Here is a 19,685-nt window from a genome sequence, read left to right on the forward strand (position 1 = left end):
GTTCACCATGACGAGTAAGCACCCAAATCGCTGCCACGTGAGCATGATCTAATAGAACCTCAAGGCCAAAGGTGAATCCTAGACTACTGGGCTACGACTGTGTGACTTTGTTGCCGCATGTTGGTGGTCTAACAAACGATTCAATGAAGGTAGGCCATATTAATACCTCAACTCATATACATCTTTATACTGACTATAATTAGAATCATGCCGAGCTTACCTTGAGCCATATCGCCAACTATTTCTCTGTTGAGTCGACAGGTTCTGGCTCAGTTGTGTAGTTGATGCAATGTTTTGGTCTGACCACACAGTGGCTGATGGAGATGGCCATGGGGAGTGTAAACTTAAAGGATGCTCGGATATTCTTAGACTATTCTGAGTGGAAATCCCCAAGAGATACCAAGACAAATTTACGATGGATGAGGAGCCTTATGGTGCTTGATTCATTTGGTGTGCCAAGTTTCTGCCGGGTTCATGTGTAGGGTAGGTAGGCAGCCGAATATCAAGAGTCATTATGGTGCGTCAATGTTCTAGAGAAATACATTGATAGTTGCCAAACTCCGACCATCTTTCGCCTCTCTAGATCAAATGATACTACTGTTTTGTTGGCAATATCTAACTTCGCCGTCATGGCCGGCTCTCTCTATGATGTGGACAACAACCCAACTCGAAAAAAAATGGTAGGTTAGGGCAACAATTTTCTTCTTCATCTTGATTGCTCTATTCCAGTCATACAGGCGACATCAGTTTGCGAATAATCTAAACGAATCAATGAAAGCTATGCAATGTTTCCAATACTACAAAAATCCAGTTTTCGTCTGAACCTGCTTACCCCTCGATGACATGACCCCACTCATGCTCAACACGCCCATAAATGATATCTTCCAGCCAAGACTTGATCTTTGTGGAATATTGACACAAAGGAGTCTTTGTACCGGCGCTTGTAACAGTCATGGGGAAGGACAAGTCTGTGTCATCATACCGAATGCATGAAACAGGAGTAATAAACATCTGAAATGTCAGCACAACGAGGAATGAGGCTCAAGCATCAAGGTGAAAACTTACTGCAGTTCCACTGACAAAGCATTCGACAAGACGGCCATCAGTATGAGCTTCCGCGATCTCATCCATAGTCAAAGGCCGCTCGACAACCTCCAGCGGCTCGAGCTCAGACCATTGGGATACAGTGTCTTTTGCCAGCCTCTCCCTAGCGATCTCCAAGACACTCTGCCGGGTAACACCGGGGAGAATGACGCCGGTATCGAGTGAGCTTGTCACCAGTTCCAGCTGTTGTGTATCCTTCCGTTTCCAGATGACAAAGAAGTTACTCGCTCCCGCCTCGGTCACGTACTTCTCGGGTCCGAATAGCCACAGGGTCTGCCCGCACCCCTTCTCACGAGCCCTGCCATGTGCCGCCATAGCCGGTCCATAACTAGCACCCACTTTGGCATTCCCAAAGCCTCCAGGCCAAGCTCGGATAATGTCGGAACTGCTGGCTAGTAGCTTGACTCCAGGATGGGGCGCCTTGGAGGCTTGTGGGAATAAGGCTGCGAAAAGAAAGAAGAGTGCCTCGGCTGGGACACTGATTCCCAATGCCTCGCCACTTCCAATCATGGCTGGTCTTAGGTAGAGATTGGTGCCAGGCTCTGGCAACCAACGAGGACACTCGGCCGCCACGTAGCTAGTGATGACATCAAGAAGCCCCTGAGGGCTGAATGATGGAAGGGCCACTCTAGCATTGGATCTGAGCATGCGGGCGCAGTTGAGCTGAGGCCGGAACAAACGGAGCTTGTTGTCGTAGCCACGGTACACTTTCATTCCTTCCTATGGCTGGTGTCAGTAAGTTTCAAGCACTCCATAAGAGAAGGTGTCTCGCTTACGAAGGTCTCGGTAGCGTAATGTAGGACGCTAGCGGTGGGTTCAAGTGAAATCTTGCCGTAGGGCACCATTTCTGCATTTTCCCAGCCATTCTCTGCAGTCCAGCGCACCTTCACCATATGAGCAGTGGTGACCTTTTGCGTGAATCTCACAGGGTCATCAGCAGCCGGAACCGGGCCCTGTTCACATTCTGGAACAAGGTCTCTGTGCATTCCCTTTGAGCTTAGCTCACCAAGCTTCGGTTGAGAAGCCAGGGTTGAAGCTTCTGGGGGAGTTGCGATGGCGCTGGGGCTCATGATTGTCGTTACTGTTCCGAAAATGCAAAATATTTATCAAGTGGGCGGTATAGAGCTCGTCTTATCTTGGACTGAACGCACAGTAGTTGAGTGGCAGCTTGAGGGAAGTATTGAGCTTTATGCAATCCACAACCCGACTTGGCTAGGGCTCCCAGGAGTTGACACCCCAGGTCCATCTTGTTTATTGCCGGATTGGGTATCTGGGTACGATGCGCTTTTTCTGCGGCTCCACCTTATGTGGCAATCAACCACTGGAACCACACACAGCGAAGGACGTTTTCTACGATAGTCATCACGTTACCGACTTCAACGTCCTTTATGGGCCAAGTATCAGATGCCAAATATCTTAGGTAGGTCATTGCGCCCAGGATTGATTTATGAAGAGGAGCGTGTCAGGAATCACGCTGTGGGAGAACCTAGCCATACACAATGGTTGTCAAGATGAAGCCACCAACATAATGATTCCATACACATTCCAAGTGATCTATATCGTTACTCACAAGGTATTTGAAGAGTCCACTAATTATACAAGAAGGTCTGATAATCCGTCATGGGATTTCTACAAAGTCTATACTCCAGCCGCGTGCACAACGGGAGTAGATCTCGACTGAGAAGCGATCTGATCCATCATCATCGTCCTGTGGTATACTATTCTCCTCCAGGTCAACCATTCTTACCTTTATCACTTCCCAGCCAAGCCTCGACCCTCGTTGGCTGTACTCTTGATCAATGTACTCAAGCAGCCTATGAGCATGGCGCACATTCCATATCCCTTCTCTATCCCATGGAAACTGACAGATCCAGTCTTTTATCCACGCCTTTGCTGCTTGGTCGTCGGACGAGTAGTACGCGTTCATTAGTGCTGGAACCATTCCGTGACCGTAGGCGTTGCTGGCGGCACAGACGGAGCTAGACACACCAGCTGCGAGACGACAAGCAACAAGAATAAGCTTGCGCCCGTTCTCCGGAAGCTTTCGTCTCACTCCCGGTGAATACTTCATTTCAAGCCTCACCAGTGACACTAGGTAGTGCATGAAGCTTGTGGCAGCCTTCGCTGGGTTGGCAGCGCGGCTCAGCGTCAAGGGGCGAATGATCAATGTCGAGCCATCTTCGCTCAACTTCCATGGGTCGGCATCTACCTCATCTGCAGACGGCACGTCACGGTCAGCCAGAGACCGCCGCCATGCCTTCAACTCATCGATAAGACTCCGTGCTTGCGCGCGCCAGTGACTATCAAGTTGAGGACTTGTCCGGCATTCTTCTTCAAACTCACCCACTCTAGGCAAGATGTAGAGTAGCCGATCAAACGAGTCCGTCGAAGTTCTCAGAGATGTTCCGAGCATTGCTGATACGTTTGAGGTTGCAAGGTTATGGCAAGCAGTATATGACCGATCGAAGATTTCCAGGTAAGCGGCAATCCGGGAGAATGAGCGGATGATGGACTTCCCGACAGGTAGCTCGCCAACTTGAGAAACGTTATGGGATAGATATGTCACAGCAGCATGACTGTGCACATACCAGAGCTTTATTTGCCCCCGGTTGAGCTCAAAATTGGCAAGCAGAAGCAAAGTGGCAAGCCATGCGATGGTGTTCTGGCCCCTACCAGGCGCATCAATCGTGGCAATACCATCGCTCAAATGCGCTGACCGCATGTAACCGAGAGCGTCGACAAAGTGATCTAACGCGTGTAGGGCAGCGCAGTCGGCAACCACCTTGGACACAGAAGATGACTGTGACATGTGAAGGGCGGATAAAGCCAGGGCGGCGTGAAAGAAGCCCTTGTCCAACCCACCGATGCCTAGGACATCACGAACCCCAAGGACGGAGAGGAGACCCGATAATGAAGGGTCACACAGATGGTGATAGTAGATCATGTCCTGTGGGAATTTTGCCGTTTCAAACAGACCTGGTGGCGCAACTGATGACGGCTCAGGCTCTTGGACTACGGCTGGAAATGCACACCAACTTGTGTCGGTCTGTTGGTCGGTCCACTCGCTCGAGGCCGGAGAGTTTTGGATAATTGGGAAAATCGACTCGATTCCCGTGATTTCGAATCGAGCGGGGTGTGGTGTCGAGCCACTGAGTTGTTGCTCGGGGCTGTCAGCAAGAGGGAACCTCTCGAGCTGTGTTTCGACAAGAGCAGGCACTGCTTCATGGCTGGATGCTGGACTTGTGGTGGCGTCGATGAGTCCATGGTCTTGGGACGCTCGAATTGAGGCGACTGAGGGGTTGAGAAAGGGTTCCACGGCAAGAGGAGGTGAGGTTGCAGAGTTGTCGACAACTCTTTGTTGAGCTTCAGGGTCTGTTTGATGACTCTGATCTGGATCGATGTCCTGAGCAATTGCCGGGGCATCGTCTCCAGGCGCGATGGATTGTGGAGACAACTCTATTTCGCCTCCGCGAGGGAGTAACGAAGTCAACAGCCGGCCAGTGTCTGGCGGAGGAGTCGGATGGGTCGACGCCTGCCCTTGATCACCTCCGAGTGTCGGGGTCCCTGGCGTCTCGTTTGCTGCCTGTGGAGACGCCTTGTCTTTTTCATTTCTCTGGTGCTTGTTCCTCAACAAGTCTGTCTGGTCCCTGAACCTGAACCGAGTAACGTAGCCCCCGCATTGCAGCCGGAGGCGGGTACACTGAGCGATATGAGTGAATGGAGCAAGCCAGAGTAGAGGATGGGGTCATACATTAGAACAATGTGGTTTGGCCTCATCACACTTCAGACGACGTGCCCGGCAAGTAACGCATCCGCTACGTTTTCTCGAGGCCACGTTTCGCTTTCGAGGCATATGCATTATCGCTTGCCTGATGAAATGTCTCCGTTTTGCAATGCATCCTCCAGAAAACTGCAGGCATGAGGATGGAACTGCTCCTGTTGGTGATGCTTCGAGTGGAGAGTCACACTAACTGCATTAGGCAGTTTTATACGACCACGATCACGATGCTTAGACACGTTTTGCACTGAGTCATGTTCGTGTTATAAGTGGGTAGATCTTAACGGACACCGATTGGTCGAGTAGATAAGCCCACTTACACATCGTTCTCCCTCTTCTTACCTTTTCACAGCTAGAACCCAGGTCCATACGAGGTAAACTAGGTCGAGGTTAACTGACACCAGTAGCTTTATCGAGGTCCATCTAGTAATTAAACTATCGTACATTACTTGAGAGAAAGTCAGATTATTTACGCCCAAGTCGACTCTTTGACACTGCGTTGTGCCGTTGTAGAGGTGAACCACTTCGCTTATGCTTTGTTTCTTGGTATTTAGAGTCTATAGACTGACTGAATATTAAAATAAAACCATCTTCAAATTGCCAATGCTTTTCACCTTGCTCATTGTCGATACTTACAATCAGTTCCTCCTCGCGGTCCATCTACCCTTTGCTCGAATCCTTGCTCCAAAGTAAAAAAATATCCAAGGGATAGGGAGCAATGCCAATGCCACGTAGCCAGTCAGGTTAGAGGCATTCTTGATACCCAGCGCCGAGTACATATTTGGCACTATAGGCGGAAAGATGCTGGCAAGCATGCTTCGCATAAACGTGTTAGCAGCAACAGCGCTCGCTGCGTACTGCGGAAACGTGTCTATCTGATAACTTATGACTGACTGAAAGATTGTAAAGAAGCCCAAACCCATCATTGTTGCGGCTATCATGGGGACGATCCAGGGGTAGGAGTCGGGATCGGCAGTGTTGCCAATCATGAATAGGCCAGCCATGAGAAACACCGAGCCTATCATCATTGGAGGAAGCCGGTGCTCGGGAGTTCCGCGGCCGTTGTTAGCTTTGAGACGAGCCACATACCATCTTAAACACACGGTATTAACAAGAGAGCCCAGGCAAGCACCGATGAAAAGGCATAGAAAAGCGAGGCTGCTGATCAGAGAATTCCACCATCGGGCTCCCTGGAAAATTCTTGGGAAGGATCCAAGATTCAGATAAACGATGCCGTAAACTAAACATCTCAGTCAAGTCAGTCTTTACTGGGTTCTGCGATCGGCTGGATGAGCCCGCATTCTAGAATGGTGACGCACCAAAACTTGCATGTAAAGCAGAGAAAAGGCAGATAGGCGTCATCAAGAGCTGAATCGGCCTTATCACGAATTTGGTGACCATTTCTCTGAATGTAGCATCCCGCTCCTCATGCTGAGCGTGGTATGACCAGTTTCTGGTCTCCAAACGGAGCCTTCGGGCCTTGCGGACAAGGAGAATGGGGGGATAAGACTCATTAATAAAGATAAAGTCCAAGATGACCATGACAACCATGATGATGCCGGTGATGAGCTGCGTCCAACGCCAGCCCAACCCAGCATACATCACACCTCCACCAACAATGGGGCCTAAAAGCACAGATTAAGTGATCAGGGGCCGTTGCTCAAAACGTGCATGAGATATCACTTACCCAACACAGGCCCACCGATAACAGCCAGAGCATAACCAGTTAAGGCGAGCCCCCGTTGTTGCGGTGAGAACATATCTGCAAGCACGCCACCAGTGATGCACAGAGGTGCACTCCCAAAGAAGCCCGCAAAGAACCGTGTGATGAGTATCGTCTGTGTATCCTTGGCAGCTGCAGTACCAAAGGTAAAACAGACCGCTACAAAATATGGCACAGCCATAGGAAGTTTCCGTCCATAAAGCTCACTGACTGGGGCCCAGATCAAGGGTCCAAATGCGAAACCGATCAAGATCAAGCTCGTCCCTAGACTTGCCACCTCTTCCGAAATTTTGAACTCTTTCATCATCTCGTGGATTCCTGTTGAGAATGAAGCCGTGGAAAATGTCGAGCCCATCGTGCTGAGGCCATAGAGCAGAGTGGTGTATACCTTTCGCTTGAGGGGCCAGTTTCGTGGATCATAGGGGTCTTGCGGGCTGTCAAAGGTGACGGCAATATCTTCGACTGACATTCTTTCTGATGGTGTTGGAGAAGCGGTGTCAGTCACGTTCGGGCTTCTGTGGGATGAGATCGCTGTTCCGGCGCATTTCTTTAGTAACATCTCGCCGTGATAGTGATAAAAGAGCCTCAATGAAACATGAAATACAAGATTGCTTAAAAGAGAGGGTAAGCAATTAAAACACACTTATGGATGGCGAGCTCAAGGTCCCTATAGAAACCAAACCAGGGGGGAATTGCCCAAAAAGGTAACATTGTACGGCGCGCGCTGACCTCCGCCACGAAGCGACCCACCTGGTGGTGAGAAGCATTCATAGAAACGGAGAGTTAGGCATTGTAGCAAGAAATACAAGTCCAAGCAGGGCAACAACACGATCCTATTCTCAGTATATTCAGCGTCGACTGCTAGCTAGGTATTTAAGACACATAGCGGCAGAGCACCTCGAGCGAGCAGTGATCTCTGTTTAAACTAGGGGTTCAGCCAGAACACATGCCTTCGGAGTTCAGCGAAGTCCCCGACATCTTGACCAGTCAAACTCCAATTTGGATCATTGAAGAGTGACTGGTATTGATGAAATGAATCCTCAAGAGGTAGGTCGGCTACTAGGCTACCCACGGTGTGACCATCACTGGCGAGATCCATGGGAAGCCAGATGGCCGGATGGTTGTTCCACATCGAGGTGCCCCAAGACTGATCCTCATGCGGTGCTATCATATCTTGACGCACGTCCTCTTGGTTCTCATGCATTTCGCCGGCAGGAAAGGTTGAAGGTAGTTGACTCTCCGAGTTGTGACCTTCAGTAGCCTGGGACTCGTGTGCTCCAGCCTCTTGGAGCCGGAGATCAAGATCGAATACTTCCGGAACTTGCATAGTCGCGGAAAGGTGGTCCCAGACACCCTGAACTTCTCGAAACCTCTCCCTCGCAAATATGTTACCACGATCAGCGAGGTACTGCAGCATATCCATAGCTTCCTGTAGACCCGGTGATGGGTTGATCCTATCCTCTGGCTTACATGCCGAGTCAAAGATCTTGGTAAGAAGTATAATGAATACTGCTGAAAATATGGCATCGCATTCTAAGAACCCGTATATAGCTAAACTTGTCAGTGAGGCTCTTCCAGGCAAGGGGCTCACATACCGACGAGATTCCTCTGTTTGAGGGCGATGATGACCTTGAGAATCCGCCTAGCTGCTTCCGAGCAGGTCTTTGATAGCTTTCCCTGTGTGCCGCCTGTTAATTCAGCACTTGGTGGTCGGTCGCCGCTTAATATCAGCTGCGTAATTCGGAGCATGAGTGGACGTATAGCCAACAGAGCAGCCTGATTTGAGACACAATATTAGCCCTGAAGGAGAAACTAGGCAAGAGTCTTACTTGATAGAGCATCAGGTGGAGAGATGCGGCTGTCCTCAACGACACATTCGAGTTATTACCAGCGAGATTCAAGAACTGCTCTGAAGGTATCTCGGTTGATATGTCGAATAGGTTCTTCATGATTTGTTGGGCATTGGATACAAAGTCCTCTTCATTCTCAAATTTGGTGCCGTACAGGTCTACAAATATTTAGAGGATACTACAGGATTGCAAATGGGAGACTAACTGGTGATGATTTGCCCGGTAACCCTAGCGATTCTGATATTGGCACGAATCGCAGCAGCAGGTGGGAACCCAGCTGCGTCCCATGGAAGAGGCAGATCTATCGCGTCGTCATTGATACCGGAAGGGGTTCCAGTGGCTACAGCAAGGCGTCTAACACAAGTCAGAACTGAACTTGGCCAAACCTTGAAACCATCATCTGCTCACCTTTCTTGCATATAAGCAGTCCACCACAGTCTGTTTGTCTGGGCCTTTTCAGACCGAAGAAGCTTTCCTCGTGAATTTTCTCGGTGATAACCATGAAGAGTCGCAAGTCGGAGAGCACTGGTTATCTGATAGCGGTTAGAAGAGCGTGCGAGTGGCAAGGATTTCTTACATAGAGATGAGCCTCCCTCTTTTCGATCCATCATCTGCAGATACATGGCCATCAGGGCATTGAGTTCTACTCCTAACCTACCGTTGGCATATTGGACGCTCATCGATGGAAAGTTTTGTTGTGCAAAGCCAAAGAGTTCTTGTCCCAGCAAGTCGTGTCCCCCTTGCTCAAAGTTGGCTGCATAAAGCTTTCCTATTGCCAAGATGATTATCACTTGGATGTACCAAAGCTCGTGGGATTGAACAAAATCGTTCATGTCCTCATACATCAGCCCCACGCGGTCAGATATCTCTCTGGAGTCGTAATGACTTTGCGATTGTCCGATGAACAGACTCACGGCCTCGAGTAAGCGGAAAGCTTCATCCTCGCTCGGTAGCTGGGGAGCATTTTTGGTTGTAACTCTGGGAGAATAGCCCAAGTTGCCAGGCTGGTGAGGACTTAGGGTTGTGACAACATCTGACGATCTTGCGGAGCCAGACCTGGTTAATACCTCTTGGACCCTTCTACCAAATCGATTGCTGGAGCTTAAAGAAGGCTCGGCTGCGAAAGCCGAGGAAGCAGATGGTCGAGGTGTCAAGCCAGGGATGGATTGGGAGTTGATGGCATTGTTCGTGTGGGCAAACTGGGGCAGCACCGTATTATCCGGTGTGGGAGGCTGATCATCCTGGCCTCGGGTGATAGGGTTATCCTCTTGGCGAACATCATTTGGCAAATCCGATGATGCTGACGGGGCATTGAAACTTGCAGCGCTGTCACTACGCTCCTCGTATCTTTCCAATCGACTCTCGAGTTCGGCAATTTTGCTACCAAGATTAGCAAGTCGTCAATTTTCCGTACAAGATGTCATGCTGTACTTTGCCGAGTAGACTCTGCGAGGGCCATGAGGATTAATTGAGCAAGGCAACGATCTCCTCGAGCAGTATTGGCATGGCACAGTCCCGGAGCATTTGACCTTTTTTGCACGACATGTCTGACAACTGAGCTGTTAGATAAATCAAGCAATCTCAATCGACAGGCGCCAAAATCATCCCCCATCAATGAGATTGGCGCCTGGTGGAGAGGAGGGACTAACGCTGTGGCAACGGCAGCTCTTTGAACCGAGCTCGCCGATAGCTTCGGCGTCCGAGCCCGTCCTGCTGATGCCGACATGGCCGGGATTACGCAGCCGCAGGACTTATCTTCAAGGTTGTGGCTTTGGTTCTTGGTTCGTTATGTCTGAGTGGAGCGTAGAAGAAATATCACAAGGTTGAGTTCGGGAGGGAAGCCGAAGCTTTTGTCTCAAGGCGCCACTTCTGATGACTAACTCGCTTTGGTATGGTGACGCCTCGGCAGCGTTACCGCTAAAAACCAAGATCCAAACATGTTGGCTACCTTTATGAGGTATTGTTCAGGGCTACTATTGCGAGCTGCTATATGAGGTTATTGTGAGCTGTTACAAGCTGAAACACGACACTGTCGTAAGTTGGTTAAACTAGCTTCCAGATCTGGCCATTGTCTCCCACGATTACTATTGCATCATGATTGAAGGTGCTTCTGGCATCATGCCTGATTACCTCGCAATGTTCTATTCTACCGCGCGAATAGGACTGCTTGTACTCTTAAAGTGTACTTGTCAAGGCCAAGTGTTCAATCATGTTGACTTAGAAGCGTTTACCTCGAGATCACGAGTACTCTTGTATGGTAACCAAGGCCCCAAACCTCACATATCCATTCATGGCCGCCTTTGAAGCTTTGCAAATACCCGCTTGAAGAAGCCATTCTTCCAGCTAGAATCCTCAGCGCTCTCAAGTTCCTCAAACTCACGCCTGCCCGTAGTGAGATCGATCGCCGAGGCCCTCCAAAAGGTGGTCTTCTTTGCAATCTTCCACCATGCGATATTTCCAATAAACACGACCAAGCCAATGTACTTGAGGATGAAAATATCAGCTTTAAAATGCGGGATAAATGCGTCATAGCCTAAAATGGGATATTAGTGTGGGTGCATAACAAGACATACACTTTACCCACCATTAAAGATGATCACAAGGCTCGATGTGAACAGAGCAAAGTATGAGCCGTAGGGCTGAAAATACCCGACGTAAGGAAGGTCAGATAGGGCGACTCCCTGAGCCTTCAAAGCGCGGCGGAAACGAATATGGGAGACCAAGATGGCGACCCAATTCAAGGCGGCGAAAACAGTGACCAAGCTCACTAGATAGCCAAAGACCTGCGAGGAGGACTTGCTTGCATTCATGTAGCCAAGGGCTATGAATATGGACGGAATCGCCACGGCCCAGACTGGGTTTCCATTTTCACGGGTCTTGGTGAAGATGTGAGGGGCCTGTCCATCTTTGGCAAGGCCATAGAGCGTTCGAGACGAGCAATAAATGTCTACGGGCGGTTCCTATTAGCAAAGCTATACCATGAGGGTTCTTTGACATACCTGAGCTCGCGGCACTAAGGGTAAACACCAAGAGGCATCCATTGATGATATCAGGGAAAACGCCGATACCAGCAATGCTGATGGATACGACGAAAGGAGAGGCAGCTACAGGCAAGCAAACGTCAGTTAAGATATGCAAGATGATCCAGTGCTAAACGTACCGCCGCTAGTTGCTTGCTTAGTTGCTCCAATTAGCATATCATTATCGTAGGGAATGGCCATGCCAAGGACCAAGACACCGAGGATATAGAAGCAGGCGATGCGCCAGAAGGTCTGTCTGACGGCGATAGGCACATTCTTCCTCGGGTTAGGCGTTTCTCCAAAGGTCATGCCAACGACTTCGGTGCCCTTCAACACGGTCAGCTTCCATCTTGTATGTCAAGTTATGCCGACTCACAGTGAATGCAAAGCAGGCCTGCACCATGCACGCCCACCATCCCAAGAATCTGCCCTTATTCCCCTCGACGAGATATTCAGCAAAGGCTCCCGGCTCCTGCCAGTATTTGAAGCCTGATCGATGATGGTTGGGTCCGCCACCCATGGCACAGATGAAGGTGGATAAGATGAGCGTTATCATGATCAAGAGCTTGAGCGTTCCAAGCCAAAATTCGGTTTCGCCAAAACTGCTAACATGCATCACTTGTTTATACAAGTTATACTCTCGGCTTGAAGTAAGAAATAAGAGCGACTCACGTTGATGGTGATAATAATAGCACCAAAGACGGTGATCCAAATTGCCACGTTGAGATCTGGTCGCCAATACTGATGAATGACCAATCCAGCCGCCGTCAAGTTCGTAGGGGTAACCATGATGTACTTGAAAAAGTAATTCCAGCCGGTAGCAAAACTGATGGCCAATGTTAGAGTTGTTCAACTTGATAGATCAGGGTGGACACTCCTTACCCAAAAGCCGGGTCAACCATACGAGTAGCATATCCTCCAAACCCCTTATCCATAGGCAGAAAGGCTGCTATCTCGCCCAAGGCTGTCATAACGAAGAAAACCGTCGCTCCAATTGTGCAATAGGCAATGAGCTGGCTACCCGGGCCTCCACGAGAAAGACCGCTTCCAGAGCCAATGACAAGTCCAGTTCCAATTGCGCAGGCAATAGAAAACATGAAGACTTGCCGCGGCTTGAACTCTCGCCGCAGCTCAGGCTGCTGCAGTGTCTCCCCTTCCTGGGTGTTGGATTCGACCGCTCGCAGGTCTTCGAGCTTTTTCTTTTGGACAGGTTCAGCCATGATGGTGACGATTCAATACAATTCTGGAGTGAAGGATGGACACAAGGTGAAGAAAAGTCTGAAGGGCTGAGGTTGGTTGAATCAGTTCGTCTGCAGAAGATTCAGGAGCACTCTTTTATCTCTTGGTTCAGGAAAAGCTTTAATGGGTAGTTCTAGACCAAAACCATCGCCTCCCGCTCCAAGCTATCTCACGCTTATCTCTGACGTAGAGAGTTGCTTTACCCCAGAAAGCAACGACCTGGTCCTTGCTTCCCCACAAGTATATCAGGGTCGCTTTGATCTAGATGTCCCCCGCGCTGAACTGACTCATCGTATCGGGCTTGATATCCTGGTGTTCTTGTGCCGAGATTGTTAAGCCAAGTACACCTCAGGGGTAGGTGTGTTTACCTCTTGTTACTCTTTCGCTATCTTCGGAGCAGAGATAGTCAAACCAGAATTGTCATAACTGCCAGTCATGAGTGCCGCAAGTTGTTATCGAGAGATATGCCAAAGTGACCGTGCCATATGTTAGCTCTTGTTAACTCAAAGGATGGAACATGGCCCGCGGTTCGCCAGTTTACCACGACGACTGTAACTACAAGATTGACTTCCGAGCCATAGTGATTTGCCACTCTTCTCCTTTGGGACGACAATGTCGATATCGTAGGCCGCTAACCTTGATACTCACCTCAGTCCGCAGCGTGCGTGGATGAAAGCGCGCACATGTCAAAGGCAAGGCACGCAAGGGCCGGCCACTACTATCGGACACCCCGTGCTGGACCAGCTTCGTCTCCTGTAGCGAGAGGCTGAGGACCTTTGGAGAGGGGTTCCGGCATCATAACCGCATTTGTAATGGCGTTGGCTGGAACACACTTTTCTTCGGAGGTCGTGTGGGCCCCCGTGCCTCCGAGCCTCCGAGGGCTCCCCCATCCATCGCAGACGAGCACTATGAAGGCCTGATCAAGCATAGACCTCCGTACGCTCCGGTCTACTTACTTAACTTGGTCGGCCAGGGACAAATCTCATCACTAGGTACAGACCACGTCGTTTCTCCTTTTCTCAACCGATTGTAGTTTCACTCGAGCAACCATGGAGCCAGTCTACACACCAGACTCCATGAGCCGTACGTGTTTGCCTAGTCTTTTGACATGGTTGCGTATGGTGAATACTGACACGCCCAGCAGCGATTGGGCCCTACTCACAAGCCATCAGAGCCAATGGGTTCATCTTTCTCTCTGGCCAGATTCCTGCCACTCCTGAGGGACAGTTGGTCGAGGGCACTGTTGCCGAGAAGACTCACAGGATGTGCCAGAATGCCAAGGCCGTGCTAGGAGCGGCTGGCTCCGGCCTCGAAAAGGTCGTCAAAGTTCATGTGTGTTTGCATGGTCCAATCTAAGGCCCCAACTGGCCTTGACAGGTTTATTTTCATAACATGGATGATTTTAAAGAGTTGAATGCCGTGTACGCCGAGTACTTCCCCCATAAACCAGCACGAAGCGCTTCCGAGGCCTCTAAGCTCCCAGCAGGAGTCAGTTTCATGCTGGACATTATTGCGCTAGAGTAGACCCAATACACTGGAAATTACAAGTCCTGGATGTTTCTGGATTCATTTCAAAAATGAAAAGTTGCCATGGTCATATGTTGCAGGCAATCTGTCGTTGTTAAATTCTTACGTTGAAGCGTCAGGTAGAAACATTTGTACCAGTAGCTTTCAGGGGTTCGAGTTTCCAAGTCGATGAGTACTCGTTTATGTGAAGGAGGTGACAAGTAATTCTAACAAGAAAACGAAACCATGTGTCAATTATCACTATCTAGCCGTCAAACTGACGTTGTGCAGTCCAAGTCTCTGGATCATAACACACAACAATTCGTATTGGAGGGGCTGTTCCATGGCAATTATCTTAGAGTAGATTTTGCTACCAAATGATGTTCAACCGTGTTAAGACGCTCCTTTATTCCCAGGAAAGCCGGCTTGTATTATCCACATTAGAGGCACGAGTCTCTACACTGCCTCAACGTCTCTGCTACAATCAAGCATCTTCAGATTGAGTTTCTGTTCGTGTCAAGCCGACCTCAGAATCATTTATTCACCTTTCTTCCTAATTCCGCCGATGGACTTGATAAAATCCCTGTTCTCCGTCAACATCTTCTCGGGCTCTTGACCCAGCCAGGCCTTTCTCTCTCGCTGTAATCCATCCTCAATCTCAAATGCCTTGCTAGCTTCGATATACAGACTCTTGCCAGCCAACAGAATCTGCTCTTTGCCACCATAAGTGCCACCAACCATCACACCGATAATAACCTCGGCCACAGCCTCTGCAGTTTGCCAGTGTGCCCCGCCATCAGACGCCTTGAAGTGGGGCAGTAAATGAGCTGTCATGGGGGTGTCAGTGACGCCAGGACAGATGACGTTGACTCTGACTCTCGGCGTGGTCGCAGATCCTTGGGGTACGGCTGAGGGAAGATGCCTCATGCCACGAAGAAGACCAAGCACCCCAACCTTGCTAGTCTGGTACAACGGCACCCCAGGACTGTCCCTAATGGCACCGATCGAGCTTAACATGGTGAGGCTCCTATTCTCTAGCTTGTCGTACTGCTTATCTTGCAGAAACACAACGGCGAGCCGAGTGAATCTTGCCGCCCCGATAAGATTGACATCCAAGGCAGACAGGTCACCGGGGTTGTCACCGACATTTTCGACCGTCAAGGTCGCATCATTCAAGTATCTCCCTTTCTCGAGGAGGCCGGCGCAGTATACGGCATGGTCAACATGGCCATGTTGGTCGTAGGCTTTGCGGAAGAGGGCGTAGAGTTCGGTGTACTCTCGGACATCGGTCTTGACAAAGGTTGCCGATCCTTGGGGGGAGACGGAGAGTCCTTGCTGCAGAGCATTTCCAGCCTCGATGTTGATGTCGCCAAAGTAGACATGGGCGCCGTGCGATACCAGCAATCGTGTCAGGGCTTCACCAATGCCCGTGGCTGCACCAGCGGCAACGACAACCCGGCCGGACAGAGAGGGAAAAAGAGACGTGGAAGGGACGAAACGAGACATGGTGGAGCTGCAACTGCTTGTCTGGTTTTGTGTCCCCTGTTTCCCTCGGGCGGCCAGCCGATGAGATATAGGGGTATCTGGACACCATCCCAAAAAGACAGCAGACCAGAATAGTTAGTGCAAGGGGTGGCAACCGTCTGTGCGTGTCAGAGCTCCAGAGCCGTTGCTCCGGCTTGATGCCCATCACATTCCGTATCCCTGAAGCCCGAGACTTTCAACCATCAATCCTCGATTCTTGTGTTCAAGAAGCCTCCCGACCATAACCGAGAGATAACATCAACATGTCGTCGGGGTTATCGGTGGGGTCGTGGGGCCGAAGATCCCTGCCTGCCTCCGAAGCTCCGACGCTTCCCTAGAGATAGCCATGGAAGCCTATTGGATGGGGTCGACGCCTCGGAGGTCCTGGCCGAAGACCCCGGTTCGAGTATGGGACCAGCGTCGAGGCTACTATGGGCTGATCTTCGTCAAGGCTGTTGCCCATGAAGGCCGGTAGGTCACTGATCAAGTACCTACCTAGGTATGATAAGATTGATCTTCATTAGCCATTACTTAATACAACCACTCCTCTTCAATCCTAGCCAACCTCACGAGCTACGACACATCTCATTCACCAACGTATTCATTCCTCTCCTCGCTTTTGACGTTGACCAACTGCAAGATGTCGTTCGATCATCGGCTAACTGGCATCGATGCCGCGGTCCTCACCATCAGTGATCTCAAGGAAAAGGCGGGCAAGGCATTGCCAGGTCCCGTGAGAGGTTAGTAGATCCGCCACGAACTTCACAAACGCCAGACCGCTAACAAACCCCTCTTAGACTATTACAATGAGGGCTCCATGGATCTCTTGACGTAAACACCAGGAATCCAGTCAAAACTGTATCGATGGCTAACCCGTCATAGTGTCGTGGACAACGAGGCAGCGTTTGACCGCTACAAGTTAAGGCCACGCAACTTGAAAGATGTATCAGCCCTGGACACCTCTACGACTTTTCTGGGAACAAAGGTACGTCTTGAGTTAATCCAAGCCCAAAACTTCTTTCACTCACCCAGACAGGTTACCTTTCCCTATGGCTTCTCTCCCAGCGGTCAGCATCAACTAGCCCATCCGGATGGAGAGGTGGCCACGTCCAAGGGTGCGGCCATAAACAACATTCCCATGGTTCTATCGACCTACACCTCAAAGTCACCTGAGGATGTAATTGCCCAGGGGACGGGAAACCCTTATATGATGCACATCTGCTTCTTCAAGGATCGCAGCAAAACTCTTGAGATTATTAAGCGCGCCGAAGGTATGCGTAGCTGGCTCTAGACGGAAGTTGCTTGAATACTTACATGAAGGGATAGCTGCTGGATTCAAGGCCGTCATTGTCTCTGTCGACGTTGCTGCACTAGGCCTCCGACTCAATGAGTACCGCAACAACTTCAAGCTACCTCCTGGGGTCACCAACGTCTTGATTGCGGACCCAACCGGGGCCCAGAAGAAGCGTCCAGAGTGGGATCCATCCATCACTTGGGAAGATTCTATCAAGTGGCTTCGACAACACACCAAGATGGAGATCTGGCTCAAAGGAAGTAAGAGGCCCTTAGTCTTAACACATTGTTTGTATACTAATCAAGTTCAGTCCTCAACCCTGATGATGTTGGCTTGGCCATCCAACATGGAGTTGATGGAATCCTCATCTCCAACCACGGAGGTCGTCAACTGGATGGCGTCCCCGCGACCCTAGATGCCTTGCGCGAGTGCGCACCAGTGGCCAAGAACAAGATCAAGCTTGCCGTTGACGGCGGAATCAGGCGAGGATCCGATATTTTCAAGGCCCTTGCCCTTGGCGCAGATTTTTGCCTGGCTGGCCGACCTCCTTTGTGGGGACTTGCTGTAAGCCCTCTGTATACCAACTTGCGTGCTGTGTCTTTCGCTAACATGTACACCTTGCGCAGTACAACGGAGCTGACGGTGTTGACTTGTCGGTCAAGATTATGCTTCGGGAGTTCCGAACGTGCATGGCACTCTGCGGGTAGGCTCTCATCAATCTTCTCCTAGTCGTGCTTGATGATGTTGACGAACTTCCCACAGTTGTAGGACAGTCGATGAGATCTCCAGTGCCCATCTATCAACATTGAGCCCAGATGGCAGGCTTAGTCGCCTTTAAAGAATAGGTAATACAAGGGACTAAAACAGATCTTGTAAATATGACTCCAAGTACCTAGTAATCAACACTGTCACAGAGCTGAGTGAGTGCTAGTCGCCCTATATCTCGTTGTCTTTTCGTATCGCCAATGACACCTCGCCCTAGAGGTCTGACTAGCCCGCGTTCCAAAGAGTCACCAACATATCCTTTGCCCGCGCCTTCCAAGAATAACCCTCTCTCCAATGTGACTCTAGACGGTCAATGCCAAATCTCCAGTGGACTGTCGCATCAAAAGCATCCATCCCCATCCCATATGACCTGCGGAACGAGTTGCTAGGGTACACTTCTGTCAATATGCGTAATGTTGAGAAAGCCTCCAGTTCGCATGTTGTCGCACAGGATCTATCATCACGCCGTGTTATATGTTTCGTATCAGAATCCTGAAAGTGTCCGTAGGTATCCGGATCCAGCAAGTCGACCCAGCTTTGCATCATATCTTCCTGATCTTTCACGTAGCTTATAATGTGTGAAGGTATCATAGACTGCAAACCTCCATACTCTGTAACAAGAACATAATCAGAGCAGCGTCTGCAGGCGTGCTGACGGCTGCATGAAAGAGTTGAAGCCATATCTAGGTGAAACAGACGTTCTGGTGAGACTTGAAGATGGCGGCAGAATAATGGCGGAAATGACCGATGTAGACCTTGGAGCTTGGCTGTGTCATGGTCCGAGGAAGTGTCGTTGCTCTGGGTCTTATCATATTTTACGCTCCATGCGACGGTAACGTAATACGGATTATAGGTGATAGTTGCCTCCGTACAAAGGCATGTGGGTTCCTGGCAACGCACTTCCAAGTCTTTTTGCCTCGCTTTCGCTGCTTTGATGTCCTGCAGCGAGAGTTTAAGGTGTGGGCAGATGGTATAAAAGCCCTCGTGCGCGATGCATCGCCGTGGCTTAGCTTTTCGGGCAGCTTGAGAAAAGAAGAGGGCAGCGTGTTCAGTTTGACATCCTGCGCAATACAAGCGGTCAAACAGACGGGCAACTCGTTCAATGTAGCCACGTGATGCTCTTTCTTGCTGACAGGGCACACAGTATTGGACTCGACTGTGGGTATCGGGCAGGGAAGAGTGGGATTTGAGGTACCATGACGGTGAGACACGCTGTCGAGGGTCGATTGGTGGAGTTAGGGTTGACGAGGAAGGCTCAGAGCTTGAACCAACTTTGTCAGTGCCATCAGCACGTAAAAGAGGCTTCTGATCTTCGGCTGTGGAATCGGACGTAGAGATTAGGTATCCCCAGGGACTTCGACGTCGACGTCGTAGCGATGAATGGGTTGATGGCGACATCTTGTTAGGTTGTTTCTTTACTTGAATCTTTACTCGAAGCTGCTGGTCGATGGTGACGGCGTGATCGGAGGTGAAGAGTTTGGGGTTGGGATCGATATGCTTTATTTATCTCTAGAATGTGTTATGAACACATGACAGCATAAAAACTCAATACCAAAAAAGGCCGTAACGTAAGGACTTAACTCTGTTGCGGACTGGAAGGCTTTTACTTTGGCTTTCCGCATGTTTATCCTGCATGATATAGTTAACTGTCTTTTGCGATTGTGGCTGATCAGCTCTTTTCAAAGACGTGATTAAAGGAAGAAGAATACATTGCTCTTCATCTCCTTAAACGACATTATTCCAAATCTTATTAACCCCAGATGCCCTTTTTGAAACGCTATATATTCTCTTGGTGTCTTATATACCTATTAATCTCGTTGCTCTCATTTACTAACCTCCTTGCAGTAGCATGGCTTCAGGCCCTGAACCTGGCCTCGGAGAA

General features: G+C 49.9%; 8 protein-coding genes across 8 annotated transcripts; 2 read left to right on the forward strand and 6 right to left on the reverse strand.

Annotated features, from left to right (window-relative positions):
* Positions 1-828: 828 nt before the first annotated feature.
* On the reverse strand, positions 829-2,090 carry LRP88_12945 (uncharacterized protein; the record flags this gene model as incomplete). The annotated part of the gene is made up of 3 exons (XM_083249330.1): positions 829-1,011; positions 1,066-1,824; positions 1,881-2,090. The coding sequence occupies 3 exons, from the start codon at positions 2,088-2,090 to the stop codon at positions 829-831; spliced, it is 1,152 nt and encodes a 383-aa protein (XP_083095132.1).
* A 766-nt stretch (positions 2,091-2,856) lies between these two features.
* Positions 2,857-4,527, reverse strand: LRP88_12946 (uncharacterized protein; the record flags this gene model as incomplete). Its single annotated transcript, XM_083249331.1, has 3 exons — positions 2,857-2,918; positions 2,971-4,271; positions 4,322-4,527. 3 exons carry the CDS (start codon positions 4,525-4,527, stop codon positions 2,857-2,859), a joined length of 1,569 nt encoding a protein of 522 aa, XP_083095133.1.
* Positions 4,528-5,520: 993 nt separating this feature from the next.
* LRP88_12947 (MFS transporter) lies at positions 5,521-7,074 on the reverse strand (the record flags this gene model as incomplete). Its single annotated transcript, XM_083249332.1, has 3 exons — positions 5,521-6,122; positions 6,202-6,507; positions 6,570-7,074. The coding sequence occupies 3 exons, from the start codon at positions 7,072-7,074 to the stop codon at positions 5,521-5,523; spliced, it is 1,413 nt and encodes a 470-aa protein (XP_083095134.1).
* A 456-nt stretch (positions 7,075-7,530) lies between these two features.
* LRP88_12948 (fungal specific transcription factor domain-containing protein) lies at positions 7,531-9,122 on the reverse strand (the record flags this gene model as incomplete). The annotated part of the gene is made up of 6 exons (XM_083249333.1): positions 7,531-8,138; positions 8,201-8,381; positions 8,435-8,613; positions 8,661-8,809; positions 8,864-8,988; positions 9,114-9,122. 6 exons carry the CDS (start codon positions 9,120-9,122, stop codon positions 7,531-7,533), a joined length of 1,251 nt encoding a protein of 416 aa, XP_083095135.1.
* A 1,621-nt stretch (positions 9,123-10,743) lies between these two features.
* On the reverse strand, positions 10,744-12,695 carry LRP88_12949 (uncharacterized protein; the record flags this gene model as incomplete). The annotated part of the gene is made up of 7 exons (XM_083249334.1): positions 10,744-10,988; positions 11,040-11,402; positions 11,455-11,559; positions 11,616-11,802; positions 11,852-12,040; positions 12,148-12,301; positions 12,358-12,695. 7 exons carry the CDS (start codon positions 12,693-12,695, stop codon positions 10,744-10,746), a joined length of 1,581 nt encoding a protein of 526 aa, XP_083095136.1.
* Positions 12,696-13,763: 1,068 nt separating this feature from the next.
* LRP88_12950 (uncharacterized protein) lies at positions 13,764-14,238 on the forward strand (the record flags this gene model as incomplete). The annotated part of the gene is made up of 3 exons (XM_083249335.1): positions 13,764-13,797; positions 13,859-14,040; positions 14,092-14,238. 3 exons carry the CDS (start codon positions 13,764-13,766, stop codon positions 14,236-14,238), a joined length of 363 nt encoding a protein of 120 aa, XP_083095137.1.
* A 519-nt stretch (positions 14,239-14,757) lies between these two features.
* On the reverse strand, positions 14,758-15,726 carry LRP88_12951 (uncharacterized protein; the record flags this gene model as incomplete). Its single annotated transcript, XM_083249336.1, has 1 exon — positions 14,758-15,726. The coding sequence occupies one exon, from the start codon at positions 15,724-15,726 to the stop codon at positions 14,758-14,760; it is 969 nt and encodes a 322-aa protein (XP_083095138.1).
* A 658-nt stretch (positions 15,727-16,384) lies between these two features.
* On the forward strand, positions 16,385-17,745 carry LRP88_12952 (alpha-hydroxy acid oxidase; the record flags this gene model as incomplete). Its single annotated transcript, XM_083249337.1, has 6 exons — positions 16,385-16,488; positions 16,627-16,729; positions 16,781-17,015; positions 17,071-17,298; positions 17,349-17,602; positions 17,665-17,745. 6 exons carry the CDS (start codon positions 16,385-16,387, stop codon positions 17,743-17,745), a joined length of 1,005 nt encoding a protein of 334 aa, XP_083095139.1.
* Positions 17,746-19,685: the final 1,940 nt, after the last annotated feature.

Source organism: Fusarium phalaenopsidis (genome assembly GCF_050370095.1).
Source record: "Fusarium phalaenopsidis strain FUZ10S chromosome Unknown contig_32328, whole genome shotgun sequence".
In the NCBI taxonomy this organism is placed as follows: domain Eukaryota; kingdom Fungi; phylum Ascomycota; class Sordariomycetes; order Hypocreales; family Nectriaceae; genus Fusarium; species Fusarium phalaenopsidis.